The following is a 27,980-nucleotide window of genomic DNA, read 5'->3' on the forward strand; positions in this document are numbered from 1 at the left end:
TAGGGCATGCTATGCTCCATGGAATGGTGCCAGGCTCTCAGTGGGGGGGGGGCTGTCCTCTTGGAATTAGTCCCAACTCCAGTCCTCTAGCGCTGTGCTAGGCGATGCTGTACTGCTGTGGGTAACACTATCTGAAAGATACATAAACCTGCTAGATGGCATGGTGTTTTTCCTAGGTGTCAGGCTGATCCCCCTAAGTGCTGAGCCAATTCCAGTAGGACCACATCCCATTCCGCCCTCCTAAGTTTCCCCACCACAGGATTTGCCTTGGTTTTCTGATCCATCCCTGGGTGGCCAGGTGGAGAGGTGTCGACGGAAATGGAAATGTACAGTAAAATGTAGTTTGTCCTTCCCAGAACCAGCGGAGGTTGAAGCTGTCCCTGCCCATCATCCTAGGTGCCATTTCCAGCGTGGTGTCCAGCAGCACTAACAGCCAGTTCAGACGGGAATGTCTGCAGAGTTTGCAGGTAACTATTGTATATGTGGTGGATTTGTTAGGATACTGTTATAATTCTCCATGAGAGGCAGCATGGTCCAATGACTAGCCGTGCTGATTCAACAGGAACCCAGGGCTACTGGGGTCTATTTATGGCTCAGCCACTGACCTGCTGGGTGATCTTGGGCAAGTCCCTTCCCCTCTTGGGACCTCAGTTGCCCCTCCCACCTTTTGTCTATTTAGATTGTGAGCTCTTCAAGGGAGGCACTCTATCTCACTATGCGTCTGTGCAGGGCCTGACACAATGGGGCCCCAGTCTCACTTGGGGTCAGGGCAGCTCCTGGCAAGACAGGGCCCCCAATCTTGGTCAGGGCCTGTGCAGCATCTGGCATAACGATACCCTGATCTCAGTTGCAGTCTGTGCAACTCCCAACAGAATTAGATGCTGATGAAAGTGGTAGTCTTCCGGGGCTACTATAATATTAATAATGTCATGAGAGGAATCACCAGATGGCGCTGTCACACAGTCTTCCAAGTTGTTTTTGTCGCCTGTGAGCAAGTTTTTAGTATTTGAAGAAATGTTGTGATACTAGTGTTGTGATGCCACAGTTCTTGGAGAGATGTCATGGCAGGTGGCAGAGAGTTTGCTGTCTGCTCTGTTCTCTGGATTTGGAGGCAACTCTTGGGGCTCCATTGCTCCCCCCCCCCCGAATTCTGCTCCCCCTCAGTACAGAGATGAAAACCTCATCATTAGATGAAGTGCTATTGTAGTGCTTGTAAGGGTAAGTGTAGCTTAAGGCCTCTTGCAATCCATGGAGGCATGAGAACTTTTCAAAGAAGATATCTCAAGAATCCAATGCACCTTTCCCCAGGTGACTGGATTCTATTAATGTGTGCAGGTTTCAGATACCCCAGAGCTAATGGCAGCCATTCAAACAGCGTTTGAAAATGTCACTCGGAAGCGACTGATGCCCAATGGCACATGCAGCATCACAAAAGTAAGTCAGTTTCACCCTGTGGCTCCCTCTGAGGCCTTGTATGCTGATGTGTGTCTATCTGACACCATACATATCCACCCACCCACCAACTCCATGCTCATGACCATGATATGTGAGCACCTCTTAGTCATCAGAGATAGTAGAGATGGAAAGCTTCTACTGAAGCCCATGTGGCCAGAGTCCCTACAGACTATTCCCTGTGGATTGTTCCATCAGAAATGGAAACACTCCACATCAGATCCCATCTACCCCATCCCTCTCTGGGATTCAGGGTAGGATTACCCCCCTGTAAATTATCCCCCAGGGCCTTGTCCAGCCTCGTTTTCAATGCCCTTCAGTCTTATATTAGAAAAATATCTTCATCCTGCTATCACCTGCTTCTGGGAAAAAAAACGTTACTCTCTTGTATTGTAACTGTTGTTCTGCAAGATATAGGTGTAGACCTCTACTCCACTCAGGTGCGTGTGCACCCAGCACTCAGAAGCCAGAGAACTTTCCCTAGCAATAATCATAAGGGTGGTGCTTATGCCCTACGTCCCCTTAGTCCTTCCCCAAGCTGTTTAAGGGCTCCAACCCCCCTCAGTTCTTTCACACCAAACATTAAATGGTAACACTGCAGTGCAGAGGAGACAGAGGGTGGATCATGGAAAACACCTCTTCACCCACATCTCGAAGAACAACAGTTACAGTCCAGGTAGGCAATCACTCTTCTTTGAGCGGGTGCAGATGTGTATTTCACTCAGGGGACTTACAAGCCAAGTTAGGGGGCAGGGCTCAGAGCCTACTTAAAGAATGACTGCAGCACTTGCCTTCCCAAAATTTGCATCTGATCTAGATGCAGCCCTAATAGCATAATGCTTGGTAAAAGTATGTATGGCAGATCAAGGAGCTGCCCTGTAAATGTCCAGTATCGAAACATCATTGAGAAATCTGATTAATATTGCTTGGGCCCTTTTGTTCAGGCTGTTCTTTTGTGGTATGTATACCAAGCTCAGCCCTCTCTGTAGGCAGCACATATGTAAGCGAACGTGTTTTACTACAAAGGTGGTGGCCGCCATACGTCCCAGTAGTTGAAGGCAGGTGTATACAGATACCCGTGGGCTGTTTTGTGATCACTGATATGAGAGTGGTCAGTGCACAAATCTGGTAATTGGTAATGATGCTTTGGCCTCTACGGAGTCTAGGTGTGCTCCAATGAAGTCCAATTGTTGTACTGGTTTTAGAGTAGATTCAGTTTCTTAATTTATAACCTTAGGGTGTGAAAGAGGGTGACAGTCCTCTGGGTAATATTTATTGTTTCTGTTTGAGTAGGTCCTTTCAGTAGGCAGTTGTCTAGGTATTGGAAGATCAATATTCCCTGTCTGCACAAATGCACCACTACTACTGCTAGGGTTTTGGTAAAAACTCCCAGGGCTGTCAAAAGTCCAAAAGGTAGCATTCTGTATTGGAAACAGTCTTTCCTTATTGTGAATTGTAGGAACCATCTGCATGCGGGATGGATGGTAATATGAAAGAATGCCTCTTGTAGGTCAAGTGGTGAGAACCAGTCCTCCTTTTCCAGCGCTGGGATAATTGAGTTTAGTGTGACCATCTGTGGGTATGGACAAACTTGTTGAGTTTTCTAAAATCTAATATGGGTCTCAATCCACAGTTTTTGTTTTGAGTCAGGAAACAATGGAAATAAATTCCCTTCCCCTTGTGTTGGAACTTGTTCCACAGCACCTAGTTGTAGAAGATTAACAACTTATTGTCCTAGAAGGTGCTCAGGGGAAAGGTCCCTGAAGAGGGACAGGGAAGGGGGATGAGTAGGTGGAATGGAGATAAAAGGGATGGTATAACCTGTGTGGATGATCTCTAATACCCAGTGGTCTGTGGTGATGGAGACCCACATATGATAAAATGGTCATAGCCAATGACCAAAGGTCTGGGTTGTTCTTAATATTGGCGCTGACTGTTGGGGGAGGTCAGTCAGACCCTTGCCCAATGTTTCAAAATTGCATCTTGGCTGATGGTGCTTGGGACACCACAGACTGAGACTGGGAAAGATGACGTCTCTGTAGTCGGTGTCTTTGTCTCTGGTTGTCGAATTGTCTCTGTTGTTGTTGCAAAGTATTGTCTCTGTTGCGGGAGTATGGCTGGTATCTCCTCCTTCTCTTTGGGGTTGTGTAAATGCCAAGAGTTCTTAGAGTAGCTCGTGAGTCCTTCATGGAACGTAGGACCTCATCTGTCTTGGTGGAGAACAATTTATCCCTATCAAAGGGAAGGTCTTCTACCTTAGTTTGAAGTTCCCTCAGGATGCCCAAAGAATATAGCCATGAAGTTCTGCACATTACTATTGCTGTTGCTGTTGTGCATGCGGCTGTGTCTACCAGCCATACTCCCGCATACACTGAGGGATGCTTTGGGTGCTGTTCTGGCTAAAAGCTGTCCCTTGTTAATGGTGGCTTGGAATTATTACTTCTTATCCTCTGAGATTTCATCGAGGAAATTGTTCAGTTTAGTGTAATTATCATGGTCGTATGTTGCTAGAAACACTGTGTAGTTGGCCGTGTGGAATTGCAGACTTGCCAAAGAGTAGAATTTCCACCCAGATAGATTTAATTTCTTCCAATCCTTGTCTTGGGGTTGGATCAGGATTGCAGTTGTTCTCCCCATTGGTTGGCTCCATCCACCACTAAGGGTGGGCTGGGCTGGGGGTGCGAGAAGAGGAAGTCCATGCCTTTATTTGTTACATAATACTTTCTGTCTGCATGGTTTGCAAGTTGGAGGGATGGTGGAGGGTGTTTGCCACACTGTTTCTGCTGGTTCCATCAATGCATCTGTGACACTGTATGGAATACGGGACACACTTTATGATATTGATACCAATATTATAAAATTGCAAGAAATCTGACCAGAGATGCCATGTAAGGTATCTGTGAAAATTTATGATTTGCCAAGTATGATCATCTTGTTTATATGTTTGTATCACTTTATATTGTGAGTTATAGATATTTATGGTTGTGACATTCCCCTCTGGTGTTATTTAGACTGGTGATTTGCTAGGTCTCTCCAATCATTGACTCTGGGAGCCAGCCTTACCCTGCTCTGCTGTGAGAACCCCCACTCCTGGGTTGTTCACACACAGCCTCTGGCATGTAAGCTGCTCCCAGCTATTTGCAAGTGAATGACACTAGCCAATATCTCTGGTCCCAGACACAACCCTAGGAACCTCCATCTTGCAGTGTCCAGTTATGCCTGCTGAACGCCGCAAGCTTATTTGAGTTCATCAGTTTAACAAAGAAATTGATATGTACCAGGCTTGTTGTCCCAAGGGGAGCCTCTGACACACTTCCAATCAAATGCACTGCTTCAGGTAGAGCAAACAGACAAATTTATTAACTATAAAGATAGATTTTAAATGATTAAAAGTCAAAGCATAACAAGTCAGAGTTAGTTACCAAAAGAAAATAAAAGATAAGCACATAGTCTAAACTCTCAACCCTACTAGTCTGGGCAACAACTAGATTAAGCATTTTTTACTCACCCCACTGGATATTGCAGTCCTTAATATACAGGTTTGTTCCTTAAACCTGGGCACATCTCCTGTGCTGGAGTCTTGTCTTTTCTTCTCAGTGTCTTGGTTGCTTGCAGCACAGGAGAATTGCCTCTGGGGAGCTAATATCTGGTTGAGTCCTCAACTTACAGCATGTTTTAGTGACCATCATACAACACAATTCTCATGACTTCATATGCATTAAATGATACACATATATGGATAGAGAAATGACTTTCAGCAGATCATAACCTTTCCCCTGATACCTTACAAGGCATGCGTAATATGTAAGATCATGATTATATGAAAATGAGGAATATGGGGGTTACAGTATGCTCACCCAAGGTATAGAATGTCACAATGGTATGTCTGTATTTCAAAACATGTGCTGTGTTTCTGGGTCACACCCCCATACAGATTGGCATCAACAGTGCCTAGCCTGTTCGATGGCCCATCAAGGGTCACCAGCTGTAGAAACAACCCATTGAAAGAAGCCAAGGGCTACACCTTATGAGTCAGCAGGACTTGTAGGACATGCCTATGGACAGGAGACTCCAAGATTTTTCCATGCTCTGTGCTATGAGTGTGTGTTTGGGACAAAGGAAATACTAAACACATGGCAAAGGATATAAAAGACAACTACATCATCTCCATCTTGTCTTCAGTCCTGCTTCCCACCTCTGGAGTAATTTCTCTACAAACTTAAACTGCTCTGAATGACCCATCCAAGCTGTGGATGTGTTCCAGAGGGACTTTCAAGCCAGCAAATTCACCAATACTGCTAAGAACCTGATATAGGGACTTTGAAGTCTCTGTATGTATCTGATTGCGTTACCATTTAAAATCTCTCTTCTTGTTCTCTCTTTTTTCTTTATAATAAAACTTCAGTTTTAGACACTAAAGGATTGGCTGGCAGCGTGGTATATTGGGTAAGATCCAAACTAATATTGACCTAGTAACGTGGCTGACCCTTTGGGGTTAGAAGAACATTTTGCATAGTGAGTAGAGTTTTTAAATAACTTCTCACTGTACTGGACCTATGTGCTGATTGGGAGCTAGAGAACTGGAATGCAGTAAAGGGGGCTGTGAGATTTATTTTTTCAGCTTCTTGATAACCAGTGTGGGGGATCAGAAGCACAGTTTGTGACTCGTTGGGGAGTTTAACTTCAGTGTTAACCACCAGTTTTGGGAGTCTCTGCTCTTCCTTTTGCAGCCTGAACAAAAACCTAACACTAATACCAAAAGTCCAGCACTTCTTACAATGGTGGACAAATCCAGGAAACGTATGCTCAGGTACCCTATTCCAGCAGGATCCACCATCCATAGCGATCACAACAGATGCCTCACCGATTGGCTGGAGCACCCACTTAAACCAACATACAGTCCAAGAGAAGTGGTCTCCCTCAGCGACACATTTACACATCAACCTGCTTGAATTATGCATGGTTCGCAATACATGCAACCATTTCCTCCCAATAATACGGAACAAAACAATAAGAGTCATGATGGACAACACTGCATGTATGTTCTACATAAACCGACAGAGTGGAGCACGCTCTCTCTCCCTATGCACAGAAGCCATAAAACTATGGATCACCATTACAGCATCATACCTCCTGGGTCAGCAGAACATGACAGCAGACACATTAAGCAGACAGTTTCCCCCAAGAACATGAATGGGAACTGAACAACAACATAACAACACATATTCCACATGTAGGGGTTCCCACACATCGACCTATTCGCAACAGCATGAAACAACAAATGCCCAAGGTTTTGGTCACTAGCAGGACTGGGAACACAATTCCTAAGGGATGTCTTCCTCATCAGATGAAACACACTTCTCCTGTAGCATTCCCACTGACTCAGTTAATCTCCAGGGTAATACATAAGATATGAAACAACGAAGCCAAGGTCATACTTATAGCCCCGACATGGCCCAGACAGACATGGTTCCCATCCCTGAGATGCATGGTGATCTGCGCACCATATCCTCTCCCGCTGCAATGAGATCTTCTCAAACAAGATGAAGGTTGAGTCCTCCATCCAGACCTGGAGAAACTTCACCTGAAGGCATGGCTCCAACACAAAGAATTAACCTGCTTGGAACAGGTTAAACAGGTGTTAAACAGCAGAAAGACATCCACTTGTGCAACATACCTACAGAAATGGAAGAGGTTGTTCATGTGGTGCAGAAACACATTACTGCACTTATAGCACCACTTCATTTGATCTTGGAGTACTCTTAGAACTGAAACAATCAGGATTACCTGATTGTATGGTTAAAGTACACCTAGCAGCCATACAGGTCTGTCTCATCTTACGCTGGGGTTACGGTCTGCGGTCAGCACATAAAGCGAAAACCACGTATAGTCAAAATTACATTGAGTGTAATGGCGGGCGGAATCACCTGCACTACAGGAACAGTGTTTAAATTGTTATTTTTCTCTTTTTTTTTGTTTTTTGTTTTGTTTTTGCTGACCCTGTAAAGCTGAATTCGCGCATGTTAAATGCGCAGAAGATGCGATAGACCTGTAATTGCTTTCCATCATAAGATCAATGGTGTCTCAATATTCACACACCCGATCACAGAGCATTTCCTCACAGGTATAACCCAGAAATACTCAACCCCGCACCAGCATGGGATCTAAACCTGGTCCTTAGAAGCCTTACCAAAGCACCATTCGAACCACTCACGACTTGTTCTTTATTACACCCCTCAATGAAGGTAGCATTCCTGGTAACGATTACTTCTGCGCAAAGAGCAAGTGAAATAGCGTCTCTCATGGCCCATGTTCCATCTACCGTATTCTTCAAAGACAAAGTGACACTAAGACCACACCCAAAATTTGTCCCCAAGGTATCATCATCCTTTCATCTCAACCAACCAGTTCACTTACCTACGTTTTACCCTAACCCGCATGGGACTACAGAAGAGACAATCCTACACTCTCTAGATATTAGACGTGTATTTGCATTTTACCTAGATAGAATGAAACTATTCCAAAAATCACAGAGACTGTTCATCTCCACAACTGAACGATCAAAGGGATCTGCAATATCAAAACAAAGACTTTCAGAATGGATCTCCAGTTGTAGCCACCTATGCTATCAACAACAAAAAAGGGAACCCCCAAAGGGGATCAGAGCCCATTTGACGAGATCAATATCGGCCTCAGACTTTTTGAATAATGTGCCACTCACAGAGATATGTTGAGCGGTGCATTCGAACACACATTCATTAATCTCTACGCAATCATGCAAAGTTCAGGGCTCAGATACAATACTAGGCTGAACAGTGCTAGCGTCAACTAGGCATTCAACTCCGCAGCCCATTAATCCACAGTAGGGCACTGCTTTACAGTCACCTGAAGTGCAGCATCCACAGGGACAGCACACAAAGAAGAAGAGAGGGTTACTCACCTCGTGCACTAACTGAGGTTCTTGGAGATGTGTCCCCCTGTGGGTTTCCCACTATCCACCTTCCTCCCCTCTACTTCGGAGTTTGCATTAAAGACTCCGTGGTAGAAAAGGAACTGAAGGGGGTCAGGCCGTGCACATGCTAGATGAAGTGCTAATGGCACTGCGAGACAGCTGCTGCGCATGCACATCCTGACCAGGCATTGCTACTGAAAATCTCCCATCAAACAGCACCAGGATGCACCGACACCTGAAGTGGAGCACCCACAGAAATACTCATCTCGAAAAACCTCAATTACTACACAATGTGTACTACACAATCTCATTCGTCTCTTCTGAGATATGCTTTTACTGTAGACAGGTGTTTGGTAAATACCCAGGGAGCTAAGGACAAGCCAAAGAGAAGCATGGTGTACTGATAACGCTGATCTGTCATTACAAATCTCAGAAACTACTGTGGCTTGGGAAAATCACTACATGGAAGTAAGCATCCTGAAGATTGATGGCAGCAAGCCAGTCATGATTCAAAGTGGGGAGAATAGTAGTTAGCGTGACAATATGGAATCTCATGTAATTGATGTACTTGTTGAGACGCAGGCTGAGGATAGATCTCACCCTCCTCCCTTGGACTTGGAGAGCAGGAAGTACTATGAGTAGAATTCCTTTCTCCAGTTCCAAAGGGGAACCTCCTCTCTGGCCCCTGAAACCTGGAAAGAGCGTGCAAAATCTTATCTAACTATTAATAATAAACTAAACTTAAGGGTACTGCTAAGCTAGCCACAACTATATACAGAAAAATCACAGCGCTATGGAATAAAACCTGAGGGGAAAAGAGTCTGAGCACTCTGACTCAAGCCATGGGAGGTGAGAAGGAACTAGGGAAGGGTGTAGTGAAGCCCTTAAATATCCAGGGGAGCAGGGTCGGCTTTAGGAAGTGCGGGGCCCAGTTTGAACAGTTTCGACAGGGCCCTGGCAGGGATGACTTAAAAAAACAAAACAAACAAAAAATGTGGAGCTTGTACTCACCAGGTGGTGTTCCAAGTCTTTGATGGCGGGTCCTTCACTCACTCCAGGTCTTCGGTGGCACTGAAGGATCCGCCGCGAAAGTGCCGCCGAAGACCCGGAGCGCCACCGGGTGAGTAAAAATTAAAAAGGCACCTCTAGCCAGGGAAAGGATTCTCACTGTGGGTGCTGGCCCTCTTAGGCGTGGGGCCTGATTCTGGGGAATTGGTGGAATAGGCCTAAAGCCGGCCCTGCAGGGGAGAGGCTAAGGGGTCAGGTGGTGCAAGTGCTGCCCCATGCGTACTGTTAGGTAAAGTTCTCTGGCTTTGGTGCACTGGGCACACACTGACCTGAGAAGAATACATGTCTGCAACCACTCTGTGGGATAGCTACCCAAAATGCACTTGTACTGCCAGGCATGCTGCCGAGAGCACCGTGCTTGTCTGTGGGGAGCAGTGCGGTCAGTTCTACATGGCTGCTTTTGCATCAGTTCAGCCTCCCCTACCCAGTTCTCCAGTGTAGCCAGGTTGGCAGAACTGTCCCCTGCTCATCACACTTAATGAGGGTAACTTTCAACAGCAGGTACCTGAAGATGCCAACCCAGCTTGGCTCACTGCGTGTGACTTACCAACAGCTGGCCAGAAGCTAGCACAGGAAGAGGCATCTGACAGCATCAATTCTGTGAATTCAGAGCCGGGTAAGACAATGTGCAGAGGACACACATTGCCTCTGAACACACACAGAGCTACCCAGACGCCCCACAAATTCTCTTTCCGGTGACCACACTGGGGCTTGGATCCAGCCACCTTTGTACTAGAAAAGTAGATAAACAGGCCAGCAGTTCATAGAACAACCACAATCATATTGCCTGTTATTCTTTGCATGACTGAGTTAGGGTCCTGTAGATGAGCAGACTCACCCCCGCAGCGCCTCCTGCTGGTGTCTTCCAGGGAATTAGCTCAATCCAGCCTGGAGCACCCTCTGCAGGCCAGTAATCCACCTTCTAGCTACTGGCCCCCGTGTCCCTCCCAGGACCCCGGTGCCTCTTTTAACTGGGTCTTCCCTCCCTGAGGAACCCCCAACCCACTATCTGCACTTCGCCTCAGTATTGGCTACTGCCCAGTCTCCATCTGGCCCCCGTTCACTGGGGCAGACTGCAGTATCAGCCACTCATCATAGGCAAAGGGGTTTGGACCTGCTGCCTTTGCCTACCCCTGGGTTGCTCCCTGCAACACCTAGTACCTCTGGACCTTTAGGTTAGGCCACAGCCTGGGGCTTTCCAGGCAGGAGCTCCCCAGCTCCTCTGCCTTTCCCCAGCCCTGCTCCACCCTAGGTACCTTATCTCACTCTCTGCAGCCAAGCCCTTCTCCCTCTACAAGGTTCATTGCCTCTTACAGGGGCCAGCTGGGCCTGATTGGGACCTGGCCACAGCTGGGCCTGCTTTCTCCCAATCAGCCCAGGCTTCTTGCCCCAGCTACAGTCCTCCTCCTGGGCTGTTTTAAGCCCCGAAGGGCAGGAGCAGGGGACCACCCTACTACAGGCCCCTATTGTGCCAGGCTCTGCACAGACCCTCCCTGACTGAGATCAGACTCACATCAGACTGAGCACTGTGTAGCCCAACAGCGAGAGACAATCAGAATAGACATAGGGTGAGAGGGGAAACAGAGGCACCGAGGGGGGAAGGGACTTGCCCAAGGTCATGCCGCAGGCCAGTGGCAAAGCTGGGAACAGAGCCCAAGAGTCCTGTGCCCAGCTCCCTGGGCTGGGCTGTCTCTACCCTTAACATCCCTTAATATCTTATTCCTTTCTCTAACCCCCTCGCCCTCCCTTCCCCACTGAGCAGCCCCATGATGGCTCCGAGATCATTTTCCTGTGCAGTTTCCATTTCCCTTACCACAGCACTGGAGTTGATTGAATGGCCTGCTCTTGTCTGCATTTACACATGCTTACAGTGGATTTTGCCCACCATTTGTCCATAGATTTCATGGCCAGAGACTATTCTGATCATTGCGCATGACCCCCTGCATCAAACAGGCCAGAGAACCTCACCCAGTGATTCCTGCATTCAGCATCGATCCAGTGGTGGAGCTAGAACATACCATTCAGGGAGACATCTGGCTGGATTTAAAGCTGCTAAGGGATGGAGAATCCCAACCAAGGGGAGCTGCCCCAATAGGGAATCTCCCTCCTGGCTAAACATTTTCCCCTTATTCCTCGTGTGAATTTATTCAGCCTTACAGCTGCTGGCTCTGCTCAGTCAGTGTCTACCAGATTCATGAGCCGCCCTAGGATTACATGTGGCCTTTGACGAGCCTGGCAAAGAGGTCCCATTTGCCTACAGAACGGTATCAGACACAGGGTAACTAGCTCTGCAGCATTTCCCAGCGATAGAACAGTATAAAACAGTTATCGCGAGAGCATCATGTTCATTTTATGTTTACAGCCTCTCTGGAGGACAGAGCTGACTTGTGGGGAGAAATGAGTGAAACTAAGAGGAGGAAGACAGCAACCATGGAGAACAATGCAGGTGGGGCTCTGGAGCAAGAGCCACTGAGTGGCTTGCAGGAGAGGACAGACGATCTCATGACAGACTTTGGCAGCCAACTGAGTTTTTGCCTGTGGAGTCCCAAGGAAGGAGCAGATGCCAGCATGTTCCTAGGTGAAAGAGAGGAGGGCTTTACAGCTGTATCAGAGGACAGAGCCAGAAGCAGTGAGAATCTGTGGCAGGTTGGTCAGGGAAGAAGCTCTCCAGAAATCAAACTCGGTTTGAGTAAAAGGGAAGGGTCAAACTGGATGGCACTCACAAGGCCATGTTCTCCAGCACTGAGGGGTGGTGTGGCCTGGAGGAAGGAGCATGGGCTTCAGAATCAATTGGTGCTGAGTTCTAATGTGTCTTCCTTCTCTACGTCACTTTCCCTGTCTGCAAAATGGGGATAACACTAACCCAGCTACCAGAGGGAGCTGTGGCTACAGGTAAGAATGCGTGGAAAGCATTTTGAGAGGCTTAGATAGAAGGGATAAGGATTATCAATCAGGAGTGATACGTCAACATGGCTATGGGGATTTCTTTTAAAAAATCCTTCTAGATTATACAAAAGTCTAGGTTTGGTTTTCAGAGGAGAGCAAGGTGGGCTGGGAGTGTGGAGCTCAAAGAAGGGAGTGGAGGAGGGCCTAGTGGGTTAGAGCACAGGTGCAGGGACTGGGAATCAGGACTCCTGGGTTCTAGTCCCAGCTCTGGGAGGGGAGTGAGGTCTAATGGGGAGGGGGGAGCCAGGATTCCAAGAGCCCACTGAGATCTGTGGGAATCACATACATTTCATATCTTGACCAATGGGGCTCTGTTTAGCCCAAGGGAAAGACTGGAAATTCTTTGGGGTGGGGAGACTTCCATTTGCTGTTTGAAAAAGGCACCAGTCATTTGTGGTGCCAGGCTCTTGGTAGCCCAACATAAGGGGCCTGAATTTGAGGGTGATGGCCAAGCACTGTCTGGAAATCAGGGTCCTTACAGCATCTCTAGTTGGATGCTCAAAATATGAGGCACCTGATGTCACTCTGCTTTGGAAGAGTTTGGCCTGGATGTGTGAGCAGTACCTGGCATTGGAGGACATGAGCTCCAGGTGCTGCTGTAACCTCCCTCACCAGTGGGGAGGCTTCTCTGCACCTGTCTAGTCACAGACCAACGCCTGTTTGTATTTATCCCACAGGGTGACTGCTTGTGGCTGCAAGAGATTTCCAACCTTTCTGAATGGACATCCTGATATGGAGATGCCCTTAGCCGAGGGTATGAGAACAGCTATGCTCCGCCTTCAAACAAAGCCAAATAAAGACCATCCATTCAATGGGGTTCTTGTTCTTTATTGTTGGATGTCAGTAAGGCCTAGGAGCCCCGATATGCACAAGGACACCTCTGTGCTAGGCACTGTACAAAAATGGAACAAAGTTTGTCCCTTGCCTCAAAGAGCTGACAGTCTTGTATTAGAAGGAGGGAGGGCAGATGGCTCTGTGGTCAAGGGACATGACAGTGGTGCAGGACTCCTGAGTTCTTCTTTGAGTATGTCCCATGGGAGCTCCACCATAGGATGTTTGTGCCTGTGTGCTCTTGATTGAAGACTGCAAAGTAGTGCTCACGGGCCTGCCCCTGTGCAGAACACCTCATGCTGGGTGGTGGGCTCAGGTCCTCCTCAACTGCTGGCAGCTCAAGACAGTCTTTGCTGTTGGTTTCCCACTTTTCTTCCTTTATTTTTGTTTCATAGTTATTTACTTTTCTTTTTTTTTTTTTTTTGTGGAGGGGGTTTTCTGCCTCCGTCTTCTGGAACCTTTGTTTGTGCTGGAGCACAATTTGTTATGCCTAAGACCCCAAGGTTTAAGCCCTGACAGACCTGCTACAAGTTTTTTCCCAACAGTGATGGACATTTGAGTTGCCTATAGTGTTTGGGGGACTCCCGTATCCCCTCAGGCTGAATAGCCTGCTCCGCCGGTGCCACAACAGGTGCAGTGGCACCAGGCTCCTTGGTTGGCAATGTGGTACCAAAGGGCCCTGTGGCCCCCAATGCAACCTCTGGTGGTGGCTCACTCCTTGGCCAGAGCCTTGGAGAGACCGTCAGCCTCCCTATCTCAGCCTCCCAGGAAGGAGTTGGTGGGCATTCGTCTCTGGTTCCATGCCCGGAGGGTGACCAAGTGGTGGGACTCCAACACAGGTGGGTACGCAGAGTACTGCACCCCCACCCTCATCCTCCCCAATGAGGTGATTATGGCCCCTGCTCCATCTGTTCCACAGGAGGACTCTATGGCCCGCCAGGAACTATTGAAAAGGGTGGCATTGAGCCTCAACCTTCAAGCCGAGGAGGTGGAGGAACCCTCAAACTCCCTCTTCAACGTCCTATCCACCTCGGTGCCGGGCAGGGTGGCTCTCCCACTCCATGAAGGGGTGGCGAAAATTTCAAACACCTTGTGGCAAACCCCAGCTTCCTTGCCCCCCATCTCTAAGAGGGCGCAATGGAAGTACTTTGTGCCTACCAAGGGGCATGAATACCTGTACACCCAGCCTGCTCCTGCGTCAGTCAACCACAGGGAGAGGCAGGGCCCACCAGCCCCTACTCCGAAAAATAAAGACTCAAGGAGGCTGGACTTATTCAGGAGAAAGGTTTATTCGTCCTCGAGTTTCCAGTTAAGGGTGGCAAACCATCAAGCCCTTCTAAGGTGGTATGAGTTCAATTTGTGGGGCTCTCTGCCCAAATCTGAGGACTCCCTCCTGGGGCGTGACAGGAAGGAGTTCAAAGCTCTGGTGGAGGAGGGTACAGCAGCTACCAGGGCGACCCTGCAGGGAGCATCGGATGCCACGGATATGGCGGCAAGGTCTATGGCCTCCGCGGTGTCCATGAGGAGGGTGTCGTGGTTCCTACTGTCTGGGCTGTCCAGCGAGGCACAGAACTCCTTGCAGGAACTTTCGTTCGACAGCAAGGCCCCATTTGCGAACAGACGGACATGAAATTGCACGGCCTGAAAGATTCCCGCACAACGCTTAAGACACTTGGCCTCTATGTCCCAGCTCCGGCTAGACCAAGTTGAAGCCTCAGCTGGATCCCACCCAGGCCACCCACTCTAAGTATGAGCCCCCTTATAAAAAGTCTTGGGACTATAAGAAACATTCACAGAGGCAGTCCTGAGCCTGGGCCTTTCAAGGGCAAACAGCGGAAAAATGTCAGTTTTGATGGGACACGCAGGGGCGAATTATCAGTTCATACCAGGGATCCACCCACAGTAAAGCTTCCCTTCTCCAACCGGTTGTGTGGTTTTCTCCCAGAGTGGTTGCGGCTGACCTCGGACCGATGGGTCCTCAACACTGTCTCCCAGGGCTACACCCTCCAGTTTACCTCTACCCCACCCAACCACCCCCATCCCTCGTGGGGGACCCGTCACAAGGCCCTGCTCAAGCAGGAGGTGGGGCGGCTCCTTGGGTTAGGAGTGGTGGAAATGGTGCCAGTGGAGTTCAAACACAAGGGGTACTACTCCTGCTACTTCCTTATCCTAAAGGCCAAAGGGGGGCTCAGACCAATCCTTGACCTGCGAGGCCTGAACCAGTACATGGTAAAGCTCAAGTTTCGCATGGTCTCTCTGGCCTCCATCATCCGTTCCCTGGATCCCAGGGACTGGTACGCCACCCTCAATCTGCAGGACGCATACTTCCACATTCATATATTCAAGAGGCACAGGTGTTTCCTCTGTTTCATGGTTGGGCAGAAATACTACCAATTTATGGTCCCGTTTGGCCTGTCCACTGTTCACAGGGTGTTCACGAAATGCATGTCTGTGGTGGTGGCCTACCTCAGACGTCGTGGGGTTCAGATCTTCCCCTATCTTGATGACTGGCTGGTCAAGGGCAGGTCGCAGGTGCGGGATCACATGGCACTCCTCCTGTCCACATGCACCACTTTGGGCCTGTTGGTAAATGACACCAAGTCCACATTAGTCCCAATGCAGCACATAGAGTTTATTGGGGCAGTCCTGGATGTGACATTGACCAGGGCCTCCAGACAGATTTGAGACCCTAAAAGGGCTCATCAACATGGTCACAAGGTTCCCTGTGATGGCATGACCACAGCCAGAGCGTGCCTCCAGCTCCTGGGTCACATGTCAGCATGCACATATGTCGTTCGCCACACCAGACTCAGGATGAGGCCCTTCCAGCTCCGGTTGGCCTCGGTATTCTCCCAGTCCAGAGACAGGAGAACTGTGCCCAAACTGGGGCTCACCTCCCTACAGTGGTGGTCCTCCCTAGGTAACATGCTCCACGGGGTCCCATTCAGTGGCAGGCCCCCATCGGTGGAGCTAGTGTTCGACACGTCGGATCTGGGGTGGGGAGACCATTTGGGGAATGTTCAGACACAAGGTCTGTGGTCTGCGCAGGACCTTTCCCTGTATATAAACATCAAGGAGCTCCAGGCAGTCCGGCTGGCATGCATGGCCTTCCGCTCGCACCTGGAGGGCAGAGTGATCAGGGTTCTCACGGACAACACAGCCTTGATGTTTTACATCAACAGGCAAGGTGGGGCCTGCTCCTTTGCCCTCTGCCAGGAAGCCCTCAGGCTGTGGGACTTCTGTATAGCCCACAACATTTGCCTACAAGCCTACCACTTACTGGGCACCCAGAACTCATGGGCGGATCGCCTGAGCTGAGACTTCTCCTCTCAGCATGAGTCACTACACCCAGAGGTGGTGCACAGGATTTTCCAAGAGTGGGGAACTCCCCAGGTGGACCTGTTCGCGACTCCGCAGAACTGCTGGTATCCTCGCTTCTGCTCCGGGGGTGGGCAGGGTTGGGCTTTGGCACCATCTCCGATGCCTTCCTCCTGTCCTGGTTGGGCCAGTTTCTCTATGCCTTCCCCCTGATCCCGCTGATCAGCAAGGTCTTGGAGAAGATAAAAATGGACAGAGCCTGGGTGCTCCTGATTGTCCTGGCATGGCCTAGGCAACATTGGTACAGGACCCTCACAAGCCTGGCGGTCGCCCCGACGTGGCTGTTGCCATTGCCATTCCACCTGGACCTGCTGTCCCAGGACCAGGGCCACCTCCTCCGTCCCAACCTAGCGGCACTACCTCACGGCATGGCTGCTCAATGGTTAGGCCGGGAGGAAAGGACGTGCTCAGAAGGAGCTCAGCGAGTCCTCTTGGAAAGCAGATGGCCCTCCACGTGTCAGGCCTACCTGGCAAAGTGGTCTCGGTTTTCCCAGTGGGTAGTCAGTCAGGGTGTTTGGCCCGTGGCTGCTTCGATCCAGCTCATTTTAGATTACCTCCTTCACCTTGGAGCCCAGGGCCTAGCACCCCCGTCCGTTAAAGTGCACTTGGCGACTATATTGGCCTTCCACCCGCCGGTGCAGGGACACACAGTATTCTCCCATGCTATGACTGGCTGATTCAAGGGATTGGATCATCTCCTCCTGTACATTAGACCCCCAGTCCAGCAGTGGGACCTGAACTTGGTGCTGGCCCAGTTGACGGGTCCCCTGTTTGAGGTGCTAGCTATATGCTCCTGGTCGCACCTCTTGCAGGTGGCCTTCCTGGTGGTGATCCCATCAGATAGACAGGTCTCGGAGCTCAGGGCCCTGACCTCTGAACCTCCATACACAGTATTCCATAAGGATAAGGTCCTGCTCCAACTACATCCTTTGTTCCTCCCCAAGGTGATCTCCACCTACCACATGGGTCAGGACATCTTCCTGCCGGTGCTCTGTTCCAAGCCCCATGCGTCCAGTAAGGAGCGCCTCCTCCACATTCTGGATTTGAGACGGGCTCCGGCCTTTTACCTGGAACGGACAAAGCCATTCAGGAAGTCCTCGCAGACGTTCATCACCTCAGATGAGCGCATGAGAGGTCAGCTGATCTCCACTAAGCGGCTCTCCAACTGGATCACTTTGTGTATTCGTACCTGTTATGATCTGGCGGGGATTCCCCTGCTGCCGATTGTAAGGGCACGCTTGACTAGGGCGAAAGCCTGGTCAGCTGCCTTTTTAGCCCATGTTCCCATTCAGGACATTTGTAGGGCTGCCACAAGGTCTTCCATTCACACTTAACTTTGCATTATGCGATCGTCTCCCAAACCAGAGAGGATGCTGGGTTTGACAGGGCAGTACTCCATCCTGAGAGTCTGTGAACTCCTACCCACCTCCAACAGGTATAGCTTGGAATTACCTAATGTGGAATACACATGCGCAATCACTCAAAGAAGAAAAGACAGTTACCTTTTCCATAACTGGTCTTCTTTGAGACGTGTTGCTCATATCCATTCCACATCCCGCCCTCCTTCCCCTCTGTTGGAGTTGTCTGGCAGGAAGGAACTGCAAGCGGAGGAGTGCGCAGCGCCCCTTATACCGCATCATGGAGGCACCACTCCAGGGGCCACCAGGGGTGCTCCCCTATGGGTAGTGCTAGGGAAAAAACTTCAGGCACCAGTGCACATGGCGAGCACACACATCTACTGTGGAATGGACATGAGCAACACATCTTGAAGAACACCAGTTACAGAAAAGGTAACTGTCTTTTTGCTGTCTTTTATTATCTATCCCTTTCTTAATGAGTCCCAACATTAGTGAGGAATGCTGTGGAGGAAGCGGGGGGGAGTGCTGAAGGGTTGTAAGGGAAGAGAATGATCTGAAAGTTCCGGGGACTTGCACTGGGGTATGTGAGATCAGGGAGTGCTGGGGGGTAGCTGGAGGGGAGAGGTGTGTGGGGGGGGGAACCAGGAGTGCTGGAGAGGTGGCTGTCGAGTCCTGGGGGGGGGTAATGGGGGTGACTGGGGAGTGCTGGTCGGGTAATGGGGGGTGACTGGGGAGGAGGGGTAGTGGGGGGAGTCCAGGAGTACTGCGGGAAGAGCGAGGATGACCAGGATGGGCTGAGGGAGTAGCGGGGAAGGGGGGGGACCGGGGAGGGTTAGGGAGTAGCAGGGGGAGGGGGCTGACTGGGGGGTAATGGGTGACTGGTGAGTGCTGGGGAGGAAACAGGAGTACTGGGGGATGAGCGAGGGTGACGGGTTGGGCTGGGGCAGTAGTGGGGAAGGGGGGTGACTGGGGCAGGCTGGGGGAGTAGTGGGAAGGGTGACTGGGGAGTAGTAGGGAAGAGGGGGGACTGGGTAGAGTTAGAGAGTAGCCGGGGGAGGGTGGGGTGACTGGGGTGGGCTGGGGGAGTAGTGGGGAAGGGGGTGACCGGGGCAGGCTGGGGGAGAGGTGGGGAAGGGGAGTCACGGGGGGGGGCGCAGGGAGAGTAGTGGGGAAGGGGGGACTGGGTAGAGTTAGAGAGTAGCCGGGGGAGGGTGGGGTGACTGGGGTGGGCTGGGGGAGTAGTGGAAAAGGGGGTGACCGGGGCAGGCTGGGGGAGTGTGGGGAAGGGGAGTCACGGGGGGGAGCGCAGGGAGAGTAGTGGGGAAGGGGGGACTGCGGAGAGTTAGGGAGTAGCCGGGGGAGGGTGGGGTGACTGGGGTGGGCTGGGGAGTAGTGGGGAAGGGGTGACCGGGGCAGGCTGGGGGAGTGTGGGGAAGGGGAGTCACGGGGGGGGCGCAGGGAGAGTAGTGGGGAAGGGGGGACTGCGGAGAGTTAGGGAGTAGCAGGGGGGGGAACCTGGGCGGGCTGGGGAGAGAGCGGGGAGGCCGGGGCAGGCTGGGGGAGAGGTGGGGAAGGGGAGTCACGGGGGGGGGCGCAGGGAGAGTAGTGGGGAAGGGGGGACTGCGGAGAGTTAGAGAGTAGCCAGGGGAGGGTGGGGTGACTGGGGTGGGCTGGGGAGTAGTGGGGAAGGGGTGACCGGGGCAGGCTGGGGGAGTGTGGGGAAGGGGAGTCACGGGGGGGCGCAGGGAGAGTAGTGGGGAAGGGGGGACTGCGGAGAGTTAGGGAGTAGCGGGGGGGAACCTGGGCGGGCTGGGGAGAGAGCGGGGAGGCCGGCGCGGGGACCGGGGCGGGCTGGGGGAGTAGTGAGGGAGGAACCGGGGAGTAGCCGGAAGGGAGAGGGGGCACCAGGCAGCTGGGCTGCGCACAGATCCCCGGGCCGCGGGGAGGGCCCGGCTCTCCCGTCACGGGGCGCGGTGCACAGGCCGCGGGCGCTATGGGGGTGCCTGGGCCCGTCCCGGACCCTCCCTCGCTCCCGCCTCTCCCCGTCACGGGGGGCGGGCCGGGCCGGCCGGGCGATGTCGGCTGCAGCGGATGCGGCCCCGGGCGGGCCGGAGGCGCCGGGCCCGGTCAATTCCCACTGGGTCCCCGCGGCTGGGCCGGCGCCGGGCCCCGGCTCCCCCGCGCTCTGCTGGGCCGCGCTGCTCGCCTGCCTCAGCCTGGCCTGCGCCTACGTGGGCAGCCTCTACGTGTGGAACAGCCACCTGCCCCGGTGAGTGACCCCCCTGGGACCGACCCCCCCCGCCCCGGTGAGTGACCCCCCCGGGACCGACCCCCCCCCGCCCCGGTGAGTGACCCCCCCGGGACCGACCCCCCCCGCCCTGGTGAATCACACACACACACACACACATATACCCGGGACCCCCCCACACCCCGGTGAGTGACCCCCCCGGGACCAACCCCCCCCCGCCCCGGTGAGTGACCCCCCCGGGACCGACCCCCCCCGCCCTGGTGAATGACACACACACACACACACACACACACACACATATATACCCGGGACCGAAACCCCCCACCCCGGTGAGTGACCCCCCCTGGGACCGACCTCCCCCGCCCTGGTGAATCACACCCACACACACACACATATATACCCGGGACCAACCCCACCCCCCGCCCCAGTGAGTGACCCCCCCGGGACCGACCCCCCCCCCGCCCTGGTGAATGACACACACACACATACCCGGGACCCCCCCCGGGACCGACTCCCCCCTGCCCTGGTGAATGACACACACACACACACATACATATACCTGGGACCCCCCCCCCCCGGTGAGTGACCCTCCCCCCGGGACCAACCCCCCCCCAGGTGAATGACACACACACACATATCCAGGACCGCCCCGGTGAGCGACTCCCCCCTCCCCGGGACAGACCCAGCCCCCCAGGGACCGACCCATCTGCCCTCATGAATGACAGCCCCCCTGTCCCCCGGGACTGACCCACTTGCCCTGATGCGTGACCTCTCCTCCCAATACCAACCCACCCCAGCCCCCCACCCCCCCAGGCATCTGCCTCAGTGAGTGACCCACCCCCTCCCGGTACCAACCCACCTGCCCTGGTGAGTGACCCCCTCTCCTGATACCCACCCGCCATTCCTCCAGCCACCTGCCCGAGTGTGTGAGCATCTAAGTGTCCCTGCATACTGGCCAGCAGACCAGCATCCACCGAAATGCCACCTACAAGCAGCGTCATCCAGAGGCATCACAGATTTTCGGCAGCATTTCGGTGGCAACGCCTCTGGATGACGCCACTTGTTGGTGGCAAAGCCTATTGACATTGCCGCTTGGCGACATTTCGACGAATGTTTGTCTGCCGCTACGGTCTTCCGTGGCTCGTCATCTGGCGCCCGCCAGACAAAAAAGAATGGGGACCAATGAGCTAGGCCATTGCTTCGGCTGGGAGAAACTGTCCAGTGCCTTGGAATGGAAACTCCTTGGGGCAGAGGGGCTGTTTCTTTTCTCCAAGTTTATGCAGCGCTCGGTGCAATGGAGTTCTGGGCCATGACTGCACAATTCATAAAATAATAATAATGGGAACTGAGGTAGTGTTGCCTTCCTGAGTCTGCAGAGAGGCTGAAATGATGTCTGGAGGAAATATGAAGGCCTCAGTCCTCTATGGGAAACAAATGCCGGTGTTAAATGTTGTATGGCCAGTAAGCAGATGGAATAGGAGAGGTTGTGGGAATTGGCAGGAAAATCATTAGAGGTGAAGAGCCACAAAGATGGGGAAGAAGGAGGGAACTCAGGAAAGGTGGGTGGGGAAGGAAGAGAAATAAAGGCCAGAGGGGAATGGGGTGGGGGAATCTGTCCCCAACATCAAATTGTCATTAACAGTGGGATTCGGCTCCCTCCCCCAAATGAGCCCAACACCCCTGGCTTACATCAAGAAACACAGAGGGAAAAGCATAGCCCAAAGTCACATGGTGGGTTCGTGGCAGAGCCAGGAATAGAACCCAGGAGTCCTGAGGACCTAGACCCTAGGCCGCACAACAGAGCAGCCTCCATTCCTCTGCACCCTGAAGGTTTGTCTCCATTTGCAGAGACCACCCAGCCGTGATCAAGCGGCGATTCACCAGCGTTCTGATTGTCTCCGGCCTCTCGCCACTCTTCGTCTGGCTCTGGAAAGAGCTGACAGGCATTAAGGTAAGATTGTCACCTGGTCTCTATCTCCTCCCTCCCCTTCCCCACCCATCTGCAAGTTGGGCTGCCTACCTGGGAAAGTAGTCATGTGACTCATGTAGCAAGCTGGGACTCCCTTGCAGCTAGCCTGGTCCTTCACATTGCCCCTCCTTCCTGGCTAATCCCATCTCCTTCCTGGAGAATCCTTTTAGTTAGTGCTGTGCCAGCCACTGCCTCACCCTCTGGCTCTGAGTGTTGTATGACATGGGTGCTTGCACACCCTGATTAAGATCAGGCGCCCCGTCATGCTGGGGACTGCACAGACCCCCCAACCGAAATCAGGGCCCCATGGTGATAGGTGCTGCACAGGGGCACAGTGAGAGACAGGCCCTGCCCCGAAGAACTCACAGTCTAAGCAGACACAGGGTTGGAGGGGAAACAAAGGCACCGAGAGGAGAAGGGACTAGCCCAAGGTGTCTGAGCCCTGTGCACTGGGGTGTGAGAGCTGGCTGCAGGGCTGGGCCAGGGGGTGATGGCCTGCATGGTCCTGATCCACATGTGTCTTGTGTTTTGCTCAGCCAGGTATATCCCTGCTAGTTCTGCTGGGCTTCCGACTGGAGGGAATTGTGCCAGCGACTCTACTGCCCTTGTTGCTCACCATGGTATGTGTAGGGCTAATGTCCTAGGGCTGCCCTGCCCCAACCTGCCAGGCCCCTGATAGAGGCTTTGCTGGGAGCAGGTGCCTGCTTTCTCTTGGGGGCCAATGGTTTGCCCGTCAAACTGCCTTCTCCCCAGCCCCGCTTGCTTTGGCATGCCAGCAAACACAAGAGATGCCAGGCTCAGTGGTCTGCCCTGTGCTGCTGCCGTCGCTGCAGGGCATGGACTCCTCCATTGTGGGGATGTGGTGCAGGCTGCTCTGTCCTGACCTTGCTAGCAAACTGGGCATAGAAGAGCTGCCCCTCTGAGATCAATCAGAAGGACTATGACTGACTGGGCAGACAGGGCTTAATAGCCAGATGCCATCTCTAGAAGTGATGAGCAGAGATTTCCAAACTGCCCAGGGGCTTTAGGTGCCCATTAAAATGCCAGGAAACCAGGCACCCAGATCCTTTATGTGACGTTTGAACAATGGCTGCTGTCTCTGGTGGGGACAGGACTGACAGCTGGGGTAAACCTGAATGCCAAAGGGGACGCTCACTCAGCACCTCCTTTTCTGTGCCAGGTCCTGTTTCTTGGGCCCCTCATTCAGCTCTCGATGGACTGTCCCTGGGACTGGGTTGATGGACTGAAGGTCATGTTTGGTAAGGCCTTGCTATTTAGATGATGGTAGCAGGTAGGAACACAGACCAAAATCGTCTCCTCTCATGCTGCGTGCTGAGTGCTGCGCGGACACAGTGAGAGACAGTCCCTGCCCTGAGGAGCTCACAGTCTAGCTAGACAAATGGTGGGAGGGGAAACTGGGACGTGGAGAGGGGAAGGGACTCACCTGAGGCCATTGGTAGAGCCAGGATTGTACCCCTGGCTCATGCTGCCTGTAACAGCAAGCTGCAGGGAGTGTTGGTGGTGAGCTAAGGGCACTAGGGGGCGTACATCACCAGAGCTCTATGTCCTCTGGGAGCCGCTCAGAGCTAGTGGGAGTGCACAGGGACAAAGAAGGGGGTCCCAGAGTCATGGGAGGGGGCACCCTCGGCCTATTTTTGCTCGGATCTATTGAGATGAGATGCCCCAGCAGCACTGGTGAGGGGAGCTCTGTGCCAGGTCTCCACAGGACATCCTAGAGACCTCCAGCAATGCCAGACACATAATGCTACCTTCCTTGTCCCTGCAGACCCCCGCTTCTGGGCGCTGTGCCTGAGTGACATGCGCTGGCTCCGCAACCAGGTGATCGCACCCCTAACGGAAGAGCTGGTGTTCCGGGCTTGTATGCTGCCCATGCTCATCCCTTGCACTGGCCTGGGGCCAGCCATCTTCACCTGCCCGCTCTTCTTCGGGGTTGGTGAGTACCCAGCACTGCTCAGGCCCCCTGACTGAGCTGCCTCATGATAGGCAGAGCCCCCTCCTCAGCCACTGCAAAGCATCCAGGCAGGGTCAACAGTATGGCTCTGAACACAGCTTCCATCCCCCACCCCTAGGTTGTGGTGGGGGCAGAGTCAGGGGCATGGGACCTAAGCCCAGCATTGCTCCTTCTCACGTCACTTTTCCCCACCCCTCCTCTCTCTCTACCTTCCTCTTCCTGAACCCAGAGGGGCTGAGGGGTTTGCACTGATCCTACCTCCACCCCCTGAGCAGCTTGGCAAGGGAACAGTGTGTGGGGGGAGGCCGAGTTCAGCTTCTCTACTCCCCCCCCCCAGGCCCACTGAGCACAAAGCAAGCCCATCTGAGCTGGGGTGTCTGCCTTGGGCTCAGGAGCATGGATTAGAACCCTCAGCCCTGTGCACAACCCCCTGCCTGGTGCCCACTAGGGGCCAGCATGTTCCCAGAGATGGGGAGCAGGTGCAGGTGGGGTTGGTGCAGCCTGGTCCAAGCAGGGTTCTTCTCAGATCAGCTCCTGCCAGTGGAGGCTGGGGAGGGGGTGCCGGGCTGGCCACAGGCACTGATGGACATTTCCCTCTTCCAGCTCACTTCCACCACGTTATTGAGCAGCTACGGTTCCGCCAGGGCAGTGTGGCCAGCATCTTCTTGTCGGCAGGTAGGAAATGGTTGCCAGGGTGATGGTCCTGAACTAAGGACCCCTAGACCAGCACTACCTTAGCCTGCTCTGGGTGCAGCTGGTTGCATGTGAACCTGCTAACATTTCCTCCTCATTACCAGGGGCAGAGGTAATTATGGTCAAATCGCTACCTAGAGCAACCCCACACATCTAGCCAGCCCTGGACCTCCCCTGTGCCTGTCTCTGGCTCTTAACTGAGGAGAATCCCCTCCCTCACTCCCACTCCCGGTCTGCCACCAATGATGTGTGTCTGTACCACAGGTGTGGAGATGCAGCCATCTCTGGGGAGAGGAATATGAATTGTCCCACGGTATTTGAGGCTGTGGGGTCAAAAGCACAATGAGAGCAGTGCAAGTTGCTGGGAAGAGTCTGGAGCGAGTTGGGGGCGGGTGGTGAACAGCAGCTTCCCTCCAGAACAGCTGGTGAAGTCTGGAGGGAAGCTGTCAGTGGTGAGCAAGGCAGCAACAAGCACCAGAAAAGAAGGGACGCGGTAAGTGGGGAGCCAGTGGATACAACCCTGGTGATTGAGTTCCGTTGTCAAAGGGGAGCTAGTAACAGAGCTGAAATAGCCACAGAAGGGATAATACCTAGAAAGAGGAAAAGTTCCAGGAGACCAGTGAGGGAAATAGGGCTACTAAATATCCTGTAGACAATTTGAAGTGACAGGAACAAAGACATTGGCAGAGGAGGGTTAATTGTTCAATCAATCAAGAAGCCAACACATCAAGGAATATGTGTCTTTATTGAAGCTGGAGCTCAAAACAGTGTGAAGGGTGGGGTTTATGTTCAAGTCCATTGTATTATCTAAATCAAAATTCTTTTGTTCACTATATGTAAATTGTAATCTAGAAAGTGAGTTTAATTAACATAACTGTAGTTAGTTTGGCCTCTCTCTGGATCCCTGGTGGTGGGGGAAGATGATGCAACCCTGTTTTAAGCACGCACAGTTTTTGGCCAGAAGTGATCAGTGGTGATGCTGTATGAGGGAGTTTCAGTGGCTCTCTAAAAGATTCTGCTCTCTCCTGCAGCTTTCCAGTTCTCATACACAGCTGTCTTTGGGGCCTACACAGCATTCATCTTCATTAGGACAGGTCAGTGTTGCAGGTTGCCTTCCTGTGCAGAGTTCCCTCCCCAGCCTGGCATGGAACCACCAGCCATTTCTCTACCTTCTGCCACAGGGGCTCTATTGAGATAAGACCAGATGCCTGTCTTGGAAAGAGTCCCTTTCCCTGTTTATGCCCATGTTCCTCCCTTATAACCAGGTGGGCTCCAGGGGTTTGCCTCTCCTGCAGGGCAGTCTGCACTCCAGACTCCCACCCACCTTGTGTCACACATCACCTCCATGTAACAAAATTAGTTCCACACATGGATGTAAAAAATTAGAGAGAACACTGGCTCCAGTCCCCACAAAGCTGTCACAGGGCTGCTTCAGCTCATCTCTAGGCTTATGAATGCATGGTTGTGGCACGTTGTGGTTACCAAAAAAAAAAAGTGTTCTCTTCTCCCATCCAGGACACCTGATTGGCCCTGTGTTGTGCCACTCCTTCTGTAACTACATTGGCTTCCCTGCCATCTGTGCTGCCCTGGAGCATCCCCAGCGCCTCACTGTTGTCATCTCCTATGTACTGGGCATGGTGCTCTTCCTCCTGCTCCTGCACCCCATGACTGACCCAGCTTTCTTTGGAGACATCCCTATTTGCTCTCTGTCTGCAACCAGTTCTGGCTTCTCTGTGTGCTCCTGACACCTGGGGCACGGGTTTCAGACCCGACAGCCCCCCTCCCCGCCTGAGAGCAAGAGATATATTTTTTTATTATTAAAGTACTTTGGAAGGTGTGCTAACTTGTCTGTCTTCTACTGATTTTGAGGGCTGCTACAGCAGGCCCTTCTCCCATCCCAATGGGGTAATATCATTTAAATCAGCTTCTGTACCAAATGACTGGAGGATAGCTAATGTGACACCAGTTTTTAAAAGGGCTCCAGAGGTGATCCTGGCAATTATAGCTTAGTAAGCCTGACTTCTAGTAAAGAACAAAATTGTCAGACACAGACAAACAGAATTCGTTGGGAAAGAGTCAGTCAACAAGCATGTGAACAAAAAGGATCCAGAGCACTTAGATTTTCAGAAAGCCTTTTTAGCAAGGTAAAGTGTCATGGGATGAGAGAGGGGGAAGGTCCTGTCATAGGTCAGTAACTGGTTTAAAAGATAGGACTAAATGGTCAGTTTTGGGAATGGAGAGAGGTAAATAGTGGTGCCCATGGGGGTGGGGTCTGTACTGGGACCAGTCCTCTTTATGAGCTACAAAAGGATCTCTCAGCATAATCCCAGCTATGCATATAGGACCTGGGGGTGGGCAGGGGCGGTGTGCAAACAACATTAATAGGCAGCAGGTTTAAAGGGAAGCCTGGACTCTAGTCAGGAAGACTGGACTAGCGCAACCATTGGTCTGACCCTGTAGGGCCATTCTTACACGTTTTCCAGTAAACCCTCACTTAGGAGCAACCTGAGCACCCGGTTTTCATAACTCTGCCCACCACCTTAGGGTGGGTCTTTCAGAAGTTTACACCTGACCATCGTTAACACAGCTCTGAAACTAGTGTGCAGACAGAAAATTTGTAGCTTGGACTCTGCTTCCTCATTGCCAGGACTGCCCAAAGGATTCAGGGGGCCTGGGGCAAAGCAATTTCAGGGGCCCCTTCCATAAAAAAAAAGTTGCAATACTATAGAATACTATATTCTCATACGGGCCCCTGCAGGGCCTGGGGCAAATTGCCCCACTTGCCTCCCCCGGGGGGCCTTGCTCATTGCCCCTTCTAGCAAACCCAACAGGCAGCCACTTGTGCCTGCCCCGCTGGGTCTGAGCCTTGCGGCTCTGCCCCTCCCCCCAGCTAGCTCAAGTTGCTGCCTGGGCAGGGCCCAGTTCGGACGGACCAAACAGCGTCTCTTTGGAATGTAGCTGGGCCTCGGCTGTCCGTGAACCTGTGACCGCCGTGGCCACGCCCCACTGGTGACTGAGGGTCGGGGTCGGGTCCCCGTGTGGGGTAGGCACTCTCTGCACTCCTCTTGCCTTTGGCTTCGGGTGCTGCAGGTGCTGCTGCCTCTACTTGCTCG

General features: G+C 52.4%; 3 protein-coding genes across 5 annotated transcripts in view; 2 read left to right on the top strand and 1 right to left on the bottom strand.

Annotated features, from left to right (window-relative positions):
* Window positions 1-13,230, top strand: part of C6H11orf80 (chromosome 6 C11orf80 homolog) — a 62,696-nt gene extending 49,466 nt beyond the window's left edge. The window contains exons 12-16 of the mRNA XM_050960446.1: window positions 357-467; window positions 1,336-1,434; window positions 9,971-10,088; window positions 11,835-12,118; window positions 13,096-13,230. Of these exons, the coding sequence (XP_050816403.1) occupies window positions 357-467; window positions 1,336-1,434; window positions 9,971-10,088; window positions 11,835-12,118; window positions 13,096-13,149 (666 nt within the window). The 3' untranslated portion in view covers window positions 13,150-13,230. The remainder of the gene's footprint in view (window positions 1-356; window positions 468-1,335; window positions 1,435-9,970; window positions 10,089-11,834; window positions 12,119-13,095) is intronic.
* The window catches only part of NXF1 (nuclear RNA export factor 1), a 135,049-nt gene that overhangs the window by 26,911 nt on the left and 80,158 nt on the right, over window positions 1-27,980 (bottom strand). For 2 of the 3 annotated variants that reach the window (XM_050960444.1, XM_050960443.1), the window contains exons 21-22: window positions 18,130-18,202; window positions 15,750-15,829 (exon numbers count right to left, since the gene is read on the bottom strand). In XM_050960444.1, coding sequence (XP_050816401.1) covers window positions 15,765-15,829; window positions 18,130-18,202 — 138 coding nt within the window. In that variant the 3' untranslated portion in view covers window positions 15,750-15,764. Of the gene's footprint in view, window positions 1-15,715; window positions 15,830-18,129; window positions 18,203-27,980 lie in introns of those variants that run through there. The other variant, XM_050960442.1, reaches the window with a different exon arrangement.
* RCE1 (Ras converting CAAX endopeptidase 1) lies at window positions 19,885-26,704 on the top strand. The gene is made up of 8 exons (XM_050960451.1): window positions 19,885-20,254; window positions 22,082-22,184; window positions 22,739-22,822; window positions 23,383-23,461; window positions 23,989-24,156; window positions 24,778-24,849; window positions 25,899-25,961; window positions 26,383-26,704. The coding sequence occupies exons 1-8, from the start codon at window positions 20,061-20,063 to the stop codon at window positions 26,610-26,612; spliced, it is 993 nt and encodes a 330-aa protein (XP_050816408.1). The 5' UTR covers window positions 19,885-20,060; the 3' UTR covers window positions 26,613-26,704.

The sequence above is a fragment of the Gopherus flavomarginatus genome, chromosome 6 (genome assembly GCF_025201925.1).
Source record: "Gopherus flavomarginatus isolate rGopFla2 chromosome 6, rGopFla2.mat.asm, whole genome shotgun sequence".
NCBI classification, from domain to species: Eukaryota; Metazoa; Chordata; order Testudines; family Testudinidae; genus Gopherus; species Gopherus flavomarginatus.